Source organism: Rhinatrema bivittatum, chromosome 1, assembly GCF_901001135.1.
Source record: "Rhinatrema bivittatum chromosome 1, aRhiBiv1.1, whole genome shotgun sequence".
Lineage (NCBI taxonomy): Eukaryota > Metazoa > Chordata > Amphibia > Gymnophiona > Rhinatrematidae > Rhinatrema > Rhinatrema bivittatum.
In genome coordinates this window covers 515655259-515673310 of record NC_042615.1, presented here as the reverse complement: position 1 = coordinate 515673310, position 18052 = coordinate 515655259, and the positions used below count along the sequence as shown (strand labels likewise).

Genomic DNA, 18052 nt, shown 5'->3' with positions numbered 1-18052 from the left:
TCAGTCCGAAAAGGCCAGCTCTGTCTAAATTCTCATTTTTGTTTCTGTGTACTAGAAAAGAAAACCTTGGGTTTCTTGAACAACAGTGGAATAAATCAGTTAATATCATGGTCAAACAGATGATTTGAATTAGAAAACTTCTGGGCCGATGTCATCAACCATACGAATGCAGCAAGGAACTTGACTTGTACGAAATAGGTTATTTTGCATTATAATTCTTGCCATTACCTTTCAGCAATGCCACCGTTGAAAGAACTTTCTCTTAGATGAACCTTATCAAAACAAACTGAGAAATAGAATGCAACAAGTACTGCTGGAGGCAATATTACACATTCGTGCATATATGTCACAAAACTTTGTGCTGTAACAGTTTTGAGCCAACACCATCTATTAGGGATGTGCAGACAAAAAGTTTATGTTCATAAGTCCATAAGTCGAAGGTGAGGGTAAATTTCGGTCAATATGGACATATGTAGAATTCCATAAGTTGAGGCTATGTCCATACGTGCACCGGTTCCCTAAATAAAAATTTAAACCCCTCACCCTCCTTAATCCCCCCCCCAAGACTTACCAAAACTCCCTGGTGGTCCAGCGGGGAGTCAGGAAGCCATTCCTGTATTCCTTTGCGAGGAGCACGTGACGTCAGCGTCACATCGGAGTGACGCGGACGTCACGTGGTCCACCGTGCCTCCGCTCCCGGACCCCCGTTGGACCCAACCGGAACTTTTGGCCAGCTTGGGGGGGTCAGGAGGCCCCCCCAAGCTGGCCAAAAGTTCCGGTTGGGTCCGAGGGCTCCGGGAGGCGCGGTGGACCACGTGATGTCCGCGTCACTCCGGCGTGACGCCGACGTCACGTGATTCACCGCGCCTCCGCTCCCGGACCCCCTGTTGGACCACCAGGGAGTTTTGGTAAGTCTTGGGGGGGGTCAGGAGGGTGGGGGGTTTAAGTGTTTATTTAGGATCAACGATCGTTATTTCCAACTTATTCAACATAGCTATGTTGAATAAGTTGGAAATCGCGATCGTTGCGCTTCATCACTTTTTTAAGTTAAAAAAAAAAAAAGTTGCGTTTTACATATGCGTTCAAAATGAATGCACACTCCTACCATCTATGCTGATTCATTTTACATCCAATATGTACAGATGTGGTGCTTCTATTCCTCCACTAATGAGTCTCAACCAATTATTGTGCACGCCACATAGTTGCAGCATAATTTTCAAACCCAAACTGTGTGTGAGAATTCAATATCTGTGCAACTCATACATTTTTTTTTTATTTTCACTTGCTTTTACAATATTGCACTGAATGTGCAGGGGTCAGCATGGCCGGGGGAAAAATATATAGTGCCCTGGGGGGTCATGCCAAGTCTCCAACCTGGTCTTTCTTCTGAATTAGAAGTTCTAACACATCTTGAATGGTGCAGCTCTGCACAGCTTTCAAATGGACCTTAAGTTAAGTATGGCAATACTGAACATGACAATCTTGATTTTATATTTTTCTTTCAATCTTTTTTTACTTTTATATATACATTGTTAATTTTGTACACTTATATGCAGACAATGCAGGAATTTGTATACTATCGTGCAGAATAAAAATTATTTTCAAAACTTTTGAGTTTGGGGCTACTTTTGGGCTAGATTGGGTGACCAGTTGGGCTAAAACAAATTTTGGCATCTGGCAACACTGTACAGGGTGTGAAAGCCTGCACATGCTTGCAGCTGAGGAAAAGAGAGCAATTTTCACACAGACCAATTTACCAAAGCATATCACTATTTACCCACAAAAATGGTTTTGAAAATTGCCTCCTAAATATATTCTCTGCAGTTAGGCTTACAACCAAACCAACCATCAGGGGTGTGCAGCTGAAACATTTCATTTCATTTCTCTCTTTTGTTTGCCATTTTTCTATTTGTTTTACATATTTTTTTCTTGGTTTAGTTTTTTAGTGTGTTCTAAATAAAAAAAGGGCTCACTAAATTGAATTAGCGTGCACTATTTTGGTTAAGTGCACAATAAAACAATTGGGGCACTCTAAGAAACCAAAAACAAATCAAATTCACATCCCTACCAAACACCAGCATTTCCTTAGCATGCCATGTTCTGCTTCTGCTTTTCTTTTACAGGTTCAAGGAGTAATCCTTCCTTCTTGTTGTTGCTCTCATGGGTTTTTTTTTGAGAAGCCTAAAGAAAAGGTTTTTTTTATTGCCTTTATTTCCACTAAGCATCAGTGTTTCTTTCTACATTACATTTCTATAGTGGTATGTTTGCCTCCTGTTCACTAATATTTATCTAGAAAGCAAATGGTCTAGTATTAAACAGTAGAACACATGGGGGTCATTTTGCAACATCAAATCCATGCATAAGTTAAACCAACTTTCAAAGCATACACTTATAATTGTTATTTAGTGTGTGGAGATTTTTTGGAAAAATGTATGTGTATGTATGGATTTTTAATTGTATGCAGGCAAGTTCAAGCCCCTCCCCAATTTTGTTCCCAGGAATGTTCCACTCAGTCCAGGTATACTTACATGCAACTAGATCATATGTATTGTACAAAAGTATGCTTGTATACAGAACAGGCAACCAAGAAAAAAATTCTGCAGGTAAAACAGTTTTACACTAGGAAATCTTTTAAAAATTATCCTCATAGTACTTCTAAATTACTTTTCTTAGACTTGCTGACTTTCTAACAATCAGGACTTGCTGATGTCCATAATGATGCCAGACTTAACTAGACAAATGATGGGATTTGAAAATTCCTGCTGGTTGACTTCCTCCAAGTTATCTGAGACGGTAACTTTTAAACAGCCGCACAGGTGTACATGTATGCACGTATGTGGGCTTGCACCAATGGACGCATTTATTTTATAACATAGCTGTGTATATGTGCACGTGTTATAAAATCAGCTGTATGCATGTACATGTGCGCACAATTTTATATGGATGCGCATATATGCGTGCAAATGCCACCTCTACCACATAAGTAGAGGGATTTAAAAAACAATGGGCATGATTTTAAAAGGGTTATGTGCGCCGGGACTATTAAAAAAAGGCCCGGCGACGTGCGTAAAGCCCCGGGATTCGTGTATGCCCCAGGGCTTGCATAAAGGGGCGGGGTGAGGCGTGGGGGGAATTGGCGGGGTGGGGTCAGGCTCCCGGCACATCAGCCATATTTGCCGCTGTGCCGGGGATCGCATGCCGCCAGTTGGTCAGCGTGCACAACTTACTTCAGCCCCAGAGCTAAAGTAAGTTTAGAGGTAAAACACAAAAGCAAAGGAAAAGGTAGAGGGGAAAGGGCAGGAGAGGTAGGGGAAGGGAAGGGAAGGTGGCGTGGGTCGGCGCACGCAAGGTGCACAATTGTGCACCCCCTTGCGTGCACTGACTCCCAATTTTAAAACATGCACGCGCCTGCACGTGCATGTTATAAAATCGGGCATACATGTGCTTGTGCCGGGTAACGCACGCACATGTATGCCGTGTGCGCTTCTTTTAAAATCTATCCCAATACGAGCCAACGCAATAGCCCTTTTTCCCAGTTCACCCAGTTAATTGATCGGCCTTTCTAACTCCCCTGTTAATTAGCTTCCCATTTAGCTTTTTCACCCCAACCCTTAAAACCCCGCCCACTTGCTTATTTTTCTTTTTTTATACTTACATGCCATCCATAGCAGAAGTAAAGTTACGTGATAGGGGACCTAGCATGCATTAGTGCGTGTAAATACTTATGTGCACATTTCAAGTTTACTTCCTGTAATTCCCATGTCCCACCCATGCTCTGCCCAGATCACGCCCACACCATGACCCCTTTTTTTATCTTTTTGATTTATGAGCGTATCAGGAAATACGTACATAATTGCATGGTTTTTAAAATCCGTGCGGTGAGTGCAGGCCTGAGAGACGTGCGTATCTCCCGGCTTTGGTGCGCGGTAAGCTTTTAAAATTTATCTATAAGTGTTTAGCCAGATAAAACTTAGCCAGCTAACTTGGAGGCATTCCAGGATCATTTCTGGGCAGAGTTACGTTAGTCAGATAAATTATCCAGCTATCTCTGATACTCAGAGTTAGCTAGATATTAACTTATCCAGCTAATTCTGGTCTTGCCATACAGCAGTCTTAAAGTTAGCCGGATAAACTTATTTGGCTAACTTTAAGATAGCTGAGTATATTCACTGGCACAGCCATACTGCTGAATAAGTTCATCCAGCTTACTTTGCCAGACACTTAGTGACTAAAAACGAACTCCAAAGGTTTCTCCAGCTATCTGATGGAGTTTTCATAGACAATTTTTAGTAAGCTGTTTAGTGCAAGGTACTAGGGTACTTTTGTACCTGTGTGAATTTCAGGGAATTTTCAAAGACAAATTAGTAGGGATGTGAATCGTTTTTTGACGATTTAAAATATCGTCCGATATATTTTAAATCGTCAAAAAATCATTAGGGCCACGATACAATACCAATTCCCCCGATTTATCGTTAAAAAATTGTAAATCGGGGGAAGGGGGAGGGCAGGAAAACCGGCACACTAAAACCCCGTAAAACCCACCTCCGACCCTTTAAATTAAATCCCCCACCCTCCCGAACCCCCCCCCCAATGCTTTAAATTACCTGGGGATCTGGCGGTGGTCCAGAACGGCGGCGGTCCGGAACGGCCCCCTCAATAGAATCGTGTTGTCTTCAGCCGGCGCCATTTTTCAAAATGGCCGCCGCAAAATGGCGGCGGCCATAGACAAAAACGATTCGACGCAGGAGGTCGTTCCGGACCCCCGCTGGACTTTGGCAAGTCTTGTGGGGGTCAGGAGGCCCCCCCAAGCTGGCCAAAATTTTCCTGGGAGTCCAGCGGGGTTCCGGGAGCGATTTCTTGCCGCGAATCGTTTTCGTACGGAAAATGGCGCCGGCAGGAGATCGACTGCAGGAGGTCGTTCAGCGGCGATCCGGAACCCCCCGCTGAACGACCTCCTGCAGTCGATCTCCTGCCGGCGCCATTTTCCGTACGAAAACGATTCGCGGCAAGAAATTGCTCCCGGAACCCCGCTGGACTCCCAGGAAAATTTTGGCCAGCTTGGGGGGGCCTCATGACCCCCACAAGACTTGCCAAAAGTCCAGCGGGGGTCCGGAATGACCTCCTGCGTTGAATCATTTTTGTCTATGGCCGCCGCCATTTTGCGGCGGCCATTTTGAAAAATGGCGCCGGCTGAAGACAACACGATTCTATTGAGGGGGCCATTCCGGACCGCCGCCGTTCTGGACCACCGCCGGATCCCCAGGTAATTTAAAGCATTGGGGGGGGGGGTGTTCGGGAGGGTGGGGGATTTAATTTAAAGGGTCGGGGTGGGTTTTAGGGGGGTTTAGTGTGCTGGCTCACAATTTTAACGATTTTTCACGATAGTTTACACACCCAAACGGCAACAATACGATTCCCTCCCCCTCCCAGCCGAAATCGATCGTTAAGACGATCGAGGACACGATTCACATCTCTACAAATTAGCCATATGTAGGAAGAAGAAAGATATATTGTTAAGTTTGACAGCCATATAGAGCAGAGATAAAGGAAATTAATGGAAAGAGGAGAGAGATGAAATATTTTCTGAACATGTATATCATCCATGTACCTTCTTCCTCATTCCTTCCGTAAATTATATATTCTGAAGGTTCTTTTCAAAGCCCCTTTCATTTCATTGTTTCTAAGGCTGTAAATGAAAGGATTAAAGAGAGGAGTCAGCACAGTGTACATCACTGTCACCACACTCTCCTTCTCCAGAGCATTGACTGAGGTAGGACGGAAGTAGGTGAAGAAAATTGTCCCAAAGAACAAAGCCACAACAGTAAGGTGGGAGGAGCAGGTGGAGAAAGCTTTATATCTTCCCTCTGACGAATGAATTTGTAGGATTGTGGAGATGATACGCACATAGGAAGCAACAATGAACACAAAAGGACTCATTGTCACCAGTGAGCCTTCAGTGAAGATTAATATCTCATTAATTGAGGTGTCAGAACAAGACAATTTTAGAAGTGGTGGGAGATCACAGAAGAAATGGTGGATAGTGTTGGGCCCACAAAAGGACAATCTCATGACCATAATAATATGTAAGAGAGAGTGCAACAAGGTGAATACCCAGCAACCAGCCACCAGCAGTAGGCAGGAGGTCTTATTCATCAACAAGGTATAATGCAAGGGTTTACAGATTGCCACATACCGATCATATGCCATCACGGCCAGCAAGAAACACTCCATGCTTCCTGTACAAAATAGAGAGTATAACTGAACAATACACCCATGAAAGGAGATGGATTTGCTTTTTGACATCATGTTCTGCAGCATCTTGGGAACTGTGACAGAAGTGAAGCAGATGTCCACCAAGGAGAGATTGTTGAGAAAGAAATACATAGGGGTGTGAAGTTGAGAGTCCATGATGATCAGAGCCATGATGGTGGCATTTCCCAGCATGATGATTATATATATGGCAAGGAACAATATAAAGAGGATAAGCTGCTGATCAGGAAGATCTAAGAGACCTAATAGAATAAATTCTTCCACCTCTGTATCATTTTTGATTTTCATGATAGAAAAATATCTTCAGATATTTCTAGAAAGTTAAAATAAGTTGTTTACCTATTGATACAATGATTCAATCATCAAACATTGGATGTACAGAGCCCATTTTTAACATGAATTCATGCTTGCTTAATCCCCGTGTAGTTCTTGAAGAAAAGCCTGGTAGAGAAAATAAGTTTCCAAAGTGAGTCATGTTCACATCAAAAGTAAAAGCAACATTAATGAGACAGAACATATGAGGGAAATCATGCCAACCATCGCTAATACAATCCTGAGTTCAACTACTTATGAACTTTAAGGTCATTATTAGTGTGGGCTTTTGGATGGACTATCTACATGAATGCACACCTGCAACATATTTTCTATGGAAATATCTTAAGGGAAAGAAAATTTGCTTGGTGAAAAGGAAATTCCAAATCAGGGGAGGATGATATGAGGTTAAGGGGAAAAGAATAAGGAGAAAATAAAGAAGCAATTATTAATTGAAATGATGATGGATGCTTTGAAAAGCTCTCCGGAGGAAGTGGTAGGATCCTCAGCATTGGGGAAGGGAAGGTAAACCTAGAAATCAAGTAGACACTGCAGTAATTAAGTAGATAGGAAGAGCTAAAGGGGTCAAGAGATCAATAACTTCCACCATGCCCTACATTTCTATATATCAAAGACAGAACAAATTGTAAGGATCCATTGAAGGATGACTGTATCACATTAAGGCCTGGATTCATCATTCATCGCTGAATGATGAATCCAGCGAAAACGGGGGGCAGGGGGACGAAGGGGGCAGTGGGCCTGCGAAAGCTCGCAGCCTTCACACTACTGAGGTGTCTTCTCTGCCGGCTTTCGCACTGAATAGTGCCACCATGAAAGGTGGTGCTATTCGGCGTGCTACTGGCAACGATAACGTTACTAACCTTATCGCCACCAGCAAAGACACCGCCGAGTCACCCCCTTGCTGCCCCAGCTCCTCCCCTCACCACCCCGACTCGGCCCTGACTCGGCCCCGATTCAAATTTGCATGCTATCGCACGCAATATGGCTGTATCGCATGCGATAAGCCTTTAGAAAATAACCCCATTAGTTATTAACACAAGTAGAAAAAAAGAGTTTGCCTTGAACTTTCAGTGATCAAACCTAACACGAAAAAATATATTTTGAAAATTATCCCTCCTCTGTCATATGTATTACTTTTAGCTGCATACAAAAATGAGTGGAATTAGGTCAGGTGAGTGAAAGTACGTGCAGAGATTTCATTTTCTAAATCTCTACACATAGTTTCATGCATGTACTTTGAACCTGCTTCCTTGAGTTTCACAGCAAGATGTTAGAAGGAACCTTGATCGTCTAATAGTAAGGCTCATAAAAGGCATGTTTGCCTATACCCTTTAAGCACTAACTTTTCGAATAGCCAGTGTTGATTTCTAAGAAGCTCCCTGAGGAAGCCATTTATAGATGGTGAAAAAAGGTTCTTCAGTTGGGTACTTTTAATGATTGGTCCACACTGAGCTACAATATCGGATATGTTCGTGCATAAATGCAACAGTGCGCAAGTGTAACAAATTAGTGGTGCTCTTTATTTGAATTTGCCACAGGACAAGATCAAACGTAGTTTTTATATATAAAAATTATTAAAAATCACAAAAAATTTTTGTTACATCACATGGGGTTTTTTTAGTATATGAGGGAACATTTTGAAACTTTTGCTTGTTTAAATTGAAGGTTTTTTTTATGCCAGTTGTGATTACAAGTGCTTGAAGCCCATTGGCACATGGTGTAATGGTTTTACAACTTGGCTTGCTACTTCTGTAGTAAATTATGATCTGCCTTTTTCCCAATTTTTTATTTTTATTTTTCCTTGATCTTTTTCTTTGTAGTTAAGTATTAAATATTTCAGTAAGCCCTTTTTTTCAATAACTGAACATTTTTGGAGTTGGTAGCGATATGAGTAGTTTTGATTTAGCGCTACTCACCTTATATTTTCAATGTAGCTGTTGTGCTGCGGAGGGGGCCTTGAGCATCAGAATACTCGGAGGCCTTGGCAAATCTGTTGTGCTGTGATGGAAGGGAGCACTAGGGGGTGCTCCCCATAGTGGGACAAGGGATGTGTGCCCTTGCGGCGAGATGAAGCCTTGACTGGGAGTGGAGCTTGGAACTCTGGAGACAAGACATGAAGCTTGGGACTCTGAAGACAAGATGTGGAGCTTGGAACACAGGGAACAAGGACCCTCAGGTGCCCTACACAGCCCATAGGCTGGTCACAGACCACACTGTCCTCTGTGCACCCTACACAGCAGTGGTCATAGACCACGAGAGGAGTGGGCAAGCTCTGGACGTAGACACAGGTCAGGACAAGTTACCCCTTGGAACAGGATACAGTTTTAAAAACACAGAACTTAGAACCGGAAGCTCGGATCATGTAAAAACAAGGAACCTCCGGAGGCACGGGTACTCAGGACCTGGGACATCAAGATGTGGACATCAGGATGAGGACAACAGGAACTCGGACATCAGGAACTCATACATCAGGCAGGAGCAAGATGCAGCGAAGTCCATGGAGGAGAAGCTCCCAGGAGGACTGGCTCCTTGCCAAGGCAAGGATGAAATGACTGAGAAGCCCTTTTATAGGGCAGATGAAGGAGGCTCCCTGGTGATGTCATCAGGTGAGGTCAGGAGGGCCACACCTATGCTGTCCCTTTAAGAAGGGGACAGAGGTGCGGCCCCTTTAGGAAGCCGGAAGAGAAAGTCTGCAGGACCCTGGATAGCGGTCCTGGAGAAGCAGCATGAGGAGGAGCCAGAGCAGGGCTCAACCAGGCCCAACAAGCCGTGAGAGAGGAGGTCAAGGGCGGCTCCAGCCGAAGAAGAGGAGAGAGAGGGGGGCCTCTCCCCCTAGAGGGAGCAATGAATGTCTGTGGCCTCCTGCCGCGTTGGGGAATCCCGGCACAGCTCCTGCTGCGCCGGCAAGATGGTGGCCGGGCTGCGGGAACCACCGCATCAGGGAAGCAAGCAGGCAGATAAGAGACCTTCCATGGCTCCGACCATGGGAGGAATTACAACAGTAGCCACTTATTTCTCATACATATATACGCACATAGAAAATATTAGAGCACCATGGTCTTCTCCACCATCATAATTCTTATTTTTCAGAAATCCTGTAATCTGATCCAGATTGAATTTATGTATCCAGATTACTGGATTTCTGAATAATAACTACAATGGTGGCGCAGTCCATGGATCTGATATCTTCTGAGGATTAGATATATTGCTAAATTTAACTTTGATGGTTGTAAATTAGTACATTTCCTGCCACTCTGATATGGCATAATTTTTATGTATTTGTGAGAGTTAAGAGTACTTATTGCTTGCCTGACTGATGAAATTGTTGTAGAATGTCAATTCCTGATTGAGGATCACAAATATATTAATATTTGTTAAATTTTTTGTCCTATCCTTTCTTCTTGTGAATTTAATGATTTCCATTTTTGTGGATATAAACATTATGAAATGACAGGATATGCTGTACTATGTGAAATCCCTTTGTGTGTTGGTTTAATATACATTTTTTCCCCCTACTGTTTGCTGTATGCAAAGTGTATGTTTGTGAATGTAAATCATTATGAAAATGTAAAAATAAGAGGTATGATAAAACGTGTTTGACCTCTTTATTTCATGTTCTGTTCTTGGAAGATATTTATGGTGACAATTTTCATGCTTCCCGCACAGCTGCAAAGCTGCAGGTATTCTTTTACCCGAGGTCTTTGCTCCGGTTTTTAAAGTAAATGCACACTTGTACTATTGCTTTGAAAATTGCCCAAGGAGAGCGGCACCCGCTTTTTCCGTGGATACTTTCTCTGACCAAACTTACATACTTGGGGCCTGACTCATCAAGGTAATTTCCATTGGAGACAAAATTGGAGAAAAGTCTTAATGAAACAGGCAGATAGTTTGGAAATCTGAAATGACATGCCTAGTTTTCTCTCTCTCCTTAACCCCCACCTTCGGAATGCCTTGATTAGTGCTGGTGAAAGTGCGCAGGTTGTGGAACTATTGCACATATTTTACCCACATGCAGATTACAGACTAGGCAATTTTCAGACAGCCAAATTACAAGGCTAAAGCACTTTTTCCCTGTAGTTACCCTTTTGAAAAGTGTCCTCTCTACCACATTGCTTTTCCTTTCTAGCTTGATTCCCTCAAAACACTGTACTGAACTAAGGGGTTAATGTACTAAACTGCACTAAAATTGGACATGATAATGTTCATTATTAGTCAAATTTAGTGTGCATTGCATTTTTCTGAAACTGTGTGCATTATATTTTAAAGACTAGGTACTATTTACTAAAATGTTCTAAAGGAGTATGCTGGTAGGTGGTAGCACAGTTTAAGAAGAAACAGACATCTGAATTCACTGTTTGACCCCATAGGGTGGAATGAAGAAAATAGGAAGTTGGCTTGGAGAAGAGCCAATATTTAGTTAGTCCTTCTCAGGCCAATTCGTAAAGTGGAGAGCTAAGTGGGCCATGTGGTGGTTTGCAGTAGTGTATGCACTTCTATGGCCCTATATAAGGAAGTGCTTTAGTATAAAAAAAGGGGTCTGGTCGTGTGGGAAGTAAGCAGAAGGGCCAGACTTTGCGATGCTACAGATCAGGCGAGAAGTCAGACTCCTATATAGAGATGCAAGCCCTGGCTGGAAGAAAGCTTCAAAGTTGTGAATACCGACTGACCACTAGGGATAGCCAATAGCTGCTCAGAAGTCAGCCATGCCCATGTTTCAGGATGAAAGAATATTTCTCTTTCTCCAGGATCCTCTGAACCAATCTGCTTGTTCAGGGTCAGAACCAGGTATATAAACTGGGGACCCCCATGTCTCCAGGAGAAACACAGGGAGGATAATTTTCATAGACCTTTGTAAGGACCCATATAAAAGTGCATATAGGGCTGCATAGAAGTACTCCTGTATTTTATTTTCTGCATGTATGCATGTCTGCAGATTATGAAGTATGCATATATATATTATAGAAAAGATAAAAGTATATGTTTATTTGCATTATATGTTTCTACGTATGTGCATGTTTCTCCGCAAGTGTACAAACTTCCAGTTCTTCTGGAGTAGGCTTATTCCAAGATGGTCTCTCCATCAAGGCAGCCTAAATTCACCACCAGGGACATGTCATGGCTGGTGTTCTTGATGGTGTGGAATGAAGCGCTATAATTTCCCATAAGGGGGTCCAGATGAATAATAGAGTTCTGAGGGAAACCTGGAGGAGCCTGCAGGTGGAGTTCAATAGAAGTGCTTTTAATCTCGTGGGTTAAATACATTGTAGGAGGGGTGGGGATGAATTGGGGGCATTTGGGAGAAAATAGGAGTGTTGGTGTGGGGGCATTAGAGATGGATTGAGGTATTTGGGTATAATTGGGGAGTGGGGATGGGTTTGGGGACATTTTAGGGATTGGGGAGGGGGAGAGTGCTAGGGGTGGGTTGGGGCATTTGGGGAACAATTGGAGCATGGGTGTGGGTAAGAGGGTATGAGAGGTGAGTTGGGGCATTTGGGGAACTTTATAGATGGTGGATAGGGGGCATTTAGGGATGAGGAGGTTTATGGGGGCTAAAGGGCTCATTGTGGGCTTGTGGTAGAGCAAAAGGTAATAGGTATATGTCAGTCATGAAACTGATTAATAACACAATAATGACATGACCTATGTACATGTATTGCTAAAATAATACACAGAAAGAGGTAAATAAAAGGGCAGGACTAAAAGGGACAACTTGATACAAAGATCATAAGAATAGTAAAGCGTAAAGTAAGGGAAAGGACATCTGGAAGGACATGTTTCTGTTTATGCTGCTGGCCCCTATTGCACAGAAGACCAGCGTCTCTCTTCCACAAGGGAGACAATTGAGCCTGTCTTTGGCTCAATTGTCTACTTATATTCCAAAAGTATGTGGTTTCTCTAGTCCCTGATTCAGCCCTTTAAAATCTGTGCTACTGGGCACATAATACATCAGAATGGAGTTGTCCACAAGTCTGCACTGGCCTGCTGTCTCTCTTCTGGAATTGGGTGCCTTAGCATTACTGGGATTATACCCAACTCAGGACTAATATCTGCCCAGGTGGCAGGACACCACATATAGCTGCACAAAGGGAGAATAAAGAGAAATGAAACAGACTTTACTGCTTCAGTGGAAAAAAATGGAAACATTCCATTCTGGAGATCACAGAACCAGCAACAAAGAATTAACAGCTTTCCATTTCTATTTCTCTGTATAGCATGAGGACCTGAAGAAGAAGGTCCCAAGAGTTGTGACAGAAAGCCTGGGAGTTGTGACAGAAGAAAGGGCTTGACCAGCTGCATTCCTGTAGGGAGCAGCACGGAGGTAAGTTCATTAAATGTCCATCAGTGAGATGTCAACAAGGGCTGTCTATTTCCAGCTTCCATTGCATGGCCCACAAATTTCCTTTTAATCTACAAGACCAAGTCTCTGCCTAGAACTTCAAGAAACCTGTTATTAGTTGATTATTTTTTAATCTTGTTATTACTTGGATTTTGCTCTTCTTTGATCTTTGCAAGTTTGTTGCTTGTGAAATATACTTGAAATTTATAAATAAAGATTAAAAAAAGAAACCCTCAAGCACATTTACTACATCTTTGCCTATTTCCTTGGTCACAGTTAGAATTTTCATGAAGCACTATTTGTAATGGATTCACAGTCCTATTTTTGAAGTCTAGATGGTGTTAGACTCTACTCCAAATCTATTACAAGTGGAAGTCTTTGACTCACATCCTATGAGAGCCCATAGAGTTGGTACTGCATCCTGGCTCTTCATGACTTGTTATCTAGACCACAGCCATACACTAACCATCCAGACTCTGTGCCTACCTCTGAGCTCCTATCACTAGCTAGGAACCACGTAGTAAAAGACTGCTGTACATAAACTTCCATATTTGGGAGATGCTATCTATGGCTTAGACAGCCCATATTGGAGATGGATGTCCCACCACTAGGAACATTTCCTATAGCCTCCACCTCACACAGAAAAGCAATGCCTTCTATCTGTATGATGCTGTAATTCATACATTGGTGCATACCAGCTGATGGCTTCACACAAAGATTTTGCTCTGTTCACAGATAAAACCAACTCTTCATCAGATGAGGAGGGTGAAGAAGATGATTAAGAGCTCCCAGCCCCTCCTGCTGCTGCAGAAGTTGTGCTCGCTGCAGGGGAGTAACAGCCATCGCCATCACCACTACCACAGCCATGAGCAGTGGACCTTGCAGCTGCAAAGCAGTTACTCTTCCCCCACCCCTCCATGGGAAGCTCTGGGCCTACAGCAACACTTGTCCCTCTCCCCTTCCCAGTAGGACCTCTTCTCTTTCTGACCTGGGACCTCATGACATTGATCCAGAGACTGCTCAGCCATTGCTGGGTGAGGGAGGCAATGAACTTGCAGTTTCCTTCCCACATGATTCTGCACTGCATCACTTGGGCTGCAGAGGCCGCTTCAGTGGCTAGAGAGCTTGTTCCTGGCAAGGAGGCATGGTTCTAGGCAGCTATGGGCCTGGCAATGCAGAGGTTGGCAGAGGAGATGAGTGGGGTCAGAAGTGAGCTCAGGAGACAGGTGTAGGTGATGGAGCGACCTGCTCAGACTTAAGAGGGCTTCACAGCAGCTTTTGAGCTGATGTGCATGAGATGAATGCAACAGACCCCAGCCCACCTAGGTCATTTTGGATTGGGCCTCCTGAAGTTCCTGGTCCCTTTTTTATGTAAATAGTTTTTCCCATATCTTTCCCAATTTTTAAAAAAATTGCAAATTGTTTTTAAAGGTTTCTATATTTTGGCATGTAATATATATATATATAATTTTAATTCTGGTGTTTGTTTCTTTTATTTGATGTATGCTTTGTTCCATTTCCACCCGCAGTAAAGCCCCTTTTAGGACAGCCTATTGCCATTATTCTCTCATCCACACATTGCCATTAGGGATGTGCAGCCAGAAAGCATACGTTAGATTCAGGATACGTATTCGTCGGGGCCCAGATACGTTGCATTCGGTCAAGGGGGGGAAACTTGAATTCGGCATTCATTGCCTTTAAATTTAATTAATTACAACCCCCACCCTCCTGACCCCCCCCCCCCCCAAGACTTGCCTAAAGTCCCTGGTGGTCCAGCGAGGGTCCTGGATCGATCTCCTGCACTCGCGCCGTTGGCTGCCGGTATTCCAAATGGTGCCGATAGCCTTTGACCTTACTATGTCACAGGGGCTACCAGTGCCATTGGTTGACGCCTGTCACATGGACCACCAGGGAATTTAGGCAAGTCTTAAGGGGTCAGGAGGGTGGAGGGTTTATTCATTCAGGATTTGTTGCATTCGTGGGGTTTCGCCATACAACAAATAGGGACCTATACATTGCGGACTGCACATTTCTTCACAACGATTAGGGATGTGAATCGTGTGCCCGATCGTTTTAACGATTGGGTTCGGCTGGGAGGGGGGTGAAATCTGATCGTTAGAGATGTGAATTGGGATCGGTTCCGATTCCAATTCACATCACAAATTTTTTTTAGTGAGGCCCACACCGATAAAAAGAAAAACCCCACCCGACCCTTTAAAATTACCCCCTTAGCCTCCCCCACTCTCCCGACCCCCCCCCCCCCCCAAAAAAACATTTTACACATACCTGGTGGTCCAGGGGGGCCGCGGGCAGCGATCTCCCATTCCCAGGCCATCAGCTGCGCTAAAAAAAATGGCGTCTATGGCCCTTTCCCCTTACCATGTGACAGGGCAAAGGTAGCGCATGCGCCATTTTCAATATTGGCAATACGGCCCGAGTGCAGGAGATCGCTCCTGGACCCCCGCTGGACCCCCAGGGACTTTTGGCCAGCTTGGGGGGGCCTCCTGACCCCCACAAGACTTGCCAAAAGTCCACTGGGGGTCCGGGAGCGACCTCCTGCACCGGGCCATATTGCCAGTATTCAAAATGGCGCCGGCGCTACCTTTGCCCTCACTATGTCATAGAGGCCGACGGTCGGCCCCTGTGACATTGTGAGTGCAAAGGTAGCGCCGGCACCATTTTGAATATTGGCAATACGGCCCGAGTGCAGGAGATTGCTCCCGGACACCCGCTGGACTCCCAGGGACTTTTGGCCAGCTTGGTACCCCCAGTGGATTTTGGCAAGTCTTGTGGGGGTCAGGAGGCCCCCCCAAGCTGGCCAAAAGTCCCTGGGGTCCAGCGGGGGTCCGGGAGCGATCTCCTGCACTCGGGCCATATTGCCAATATTCAAAATGGCGCCGGCGCTACCTTTGCCTTGTCACATGGTAAGGGCAAAGGGCCATCAGTGCCATTTATTTTAGCGCAGCTGATGGCCTGGGAATGGGAGATCGCTGCCCGCAGCCCCCCTGGACCACCAGGTATGTGTAAAATGTTTTGGTGGGGGGGGGTGTCGGGAGAGTGGGGGAGGCTAAGGGGGTAATTTTAAAGGGTCAGGTGAGGTTTTTTTTTATTGGGCCATCGGTGCCATTTATATTAGTGGCAGCCAAAATGGTGCCGATGGCCCGAGAGCGGGAGATCACGCCGGGACCCCCCCACTGGACCACCAGGTAATTTAAAACATTTTGGGGGGGTTCGGGAGGGTGGAGGATTTGTTTTAAAGGGTCAGGGTGGGTTTAGGGGTTGTTTTGGTGTGCCGGTTTTCCCGCCCTCCCCCCAATTTACGATTTTTCACGATAAATCGGGGGAATTTCTATTGTATCGCGACTCTAACGATTTTTGACGATTTAAAAATTATCTGACGATTTTTTTAAATCGTCAAAAAATGATTCACATCCCTAATAACGAATACACATCCCTAATTGCCATTCATGCAGCTTGTTATGCAGGTTTGTCTAGTAATCTCTATCGTCCTCTCATCTACCCTCACAGCTGCCTAAGTGTAACTTATGGTTATTTGGGTGTGCAGTCTATTTATAGCACCCCTGAATGACCAACCTGTAAAGGACACAACATTTCAGAGTTTAAAGTCTACATTTAAATTTTACCTCCCCAAAAAGTAAGAGATGAAGGCCTACCTGGAGCAATACAGGTTTCTGATGTATATATAGCACCAAGCCTAACTTTCTCCATGTTACACTGGCTATCCTCCATGGTAGAACCCAGTTTATCTCAAGGCCTCCTGATTCCAATTTTAAATCCCTTCATCAACTTTCCCAAAATTATATTTTAGGAAGACCCATCTTTAAATTGAGATCTATCTGCAAGAAGACTGACTTGCCCTGTGTTCTGTAAGACATGTAGGATAATGTCCTATTTGAGGGCTTTCACATAAAAGCTTCCAGTTGTGAGCTATCAGGGACTTCCTCCTATTTATATTACCCCACCCCCCTCTCACCTCCATTACATTTAATCCATAAGGACCCTCACACTATACTATTTGCAGCCAGTCTTTAGATTTTGGATATCACCTGAAGCTGAGTCAGAATTGTAATTTTCCTTAGCTGCTTCTCATCCAGACATTTATTACAGGACAATACATTTATAGGGTAGATGAAACTACCATCATCCAGTAGAGAATATTTGCCTGATATATTGTAATATACATTTCTAAAGACATACCCTAAATTCATCAAAATGCTATAAATTTCACATGAATACCACCTGTGATATGAAAAGGGGTGTGGTTAGGGTAATTTTTGAGGAGAGGGAGAGAAAGACTCAATAAGGTGCTCATATAAGTTAACTATTTATATCACTATAAGAGGGTCATCTACCTGGGTGCTATCAAGCTAGGGTGAGAGTACATTGTTTAAATCTCATCTTTGTGTAGCTTTCCTCATTCCAAATCACATCAAATCTTCACGGATGTGTATTGTGCTGTTCGTATGTCTGAATGTGCATGTAAAACAGGCACCCAAACCCTAGACCACAACCAAAACCTCACCTTGAGTTACTAGTTGACCCTTTATAGCTGACATACCAAATATTCATGTTGTAAAATGGTTGATATCTCCAGATATTTGGTCATTTATATGGCTCAGGAATTTTGCAGAAGTGAGGCCTTTGAGATGTATGTTTCCAGCAAAATGAGGGCTATAAAGCAGGTTAGAGTGCTTGCACAGTTTGAAACAGCACATATTTTGTCTAAATATATAATTTTCTTTAAGGTCAGGAAGGAATATATTTCACAGAAAATATTGTGCAACTCAGACTTCAGCAAAAAGAATTGAGGATCTGTTGGCCAAAGGTGCTAAACTAAACTGAAGAATTGGTTTAGGGATGAAAAAATGTTTTCTGTGACTTTTTTTTCTTTTAGAAGTTACAAAAAAGTAAGGATGCTAACCATCCAAAACCTTTTTGTCCTCTGAAAAATGGAAAGAGCCAAAAAAACAAATAGTAACTGTGGTAAAAGCTGTTTTTCAGAAGACAAATAATAATTATGATCTGATTAAAGATACTTTGGAGAAGAAATACAGAGAAAAGGTTTAAAAACTAGTTTGATCTCAGAATCTA

General features: G+C 43.6%; 1 protein-coding gene across 1 annotated transcript; it reads right to left on the bottom strand.

Annotated features, from left to right (window-relative positions):
• Positions 1 to 5616: 5616 nt before the first annotated feature.
• On the bottom strand, positions 5617 to 7388 carry LOC115098824 (olfactory receptor 1-like). The gene is made up of 2 exons (XM_029615812.1): positions 7365 to 7388; positions 5617 to 6534 (listed from the first exon to the last, which is right to left on the bottom strand). Exon 2 carries the CDS (start codon positions 6442 to 6444, stop codon positions 5617 to 5619), a length of 828 nt encoding a protein of 275 aa, XP_029471672.1. The 5' UTR covers positions 6445 to 6534; positions 7365 to 7388.
• Positions 7389 to 18052: the final 10664 nt, after the last annotated feature.

What these genes read in the sequence shown, in the direction of transcription:
- LOC115098824 (XM_029615812.1), bottom strand. Translation starts at nt 6,444, where the DNA reads ATGCTGGGAAATGCCACCATCATGGCTCTGATCATCATGGACTCTCAA.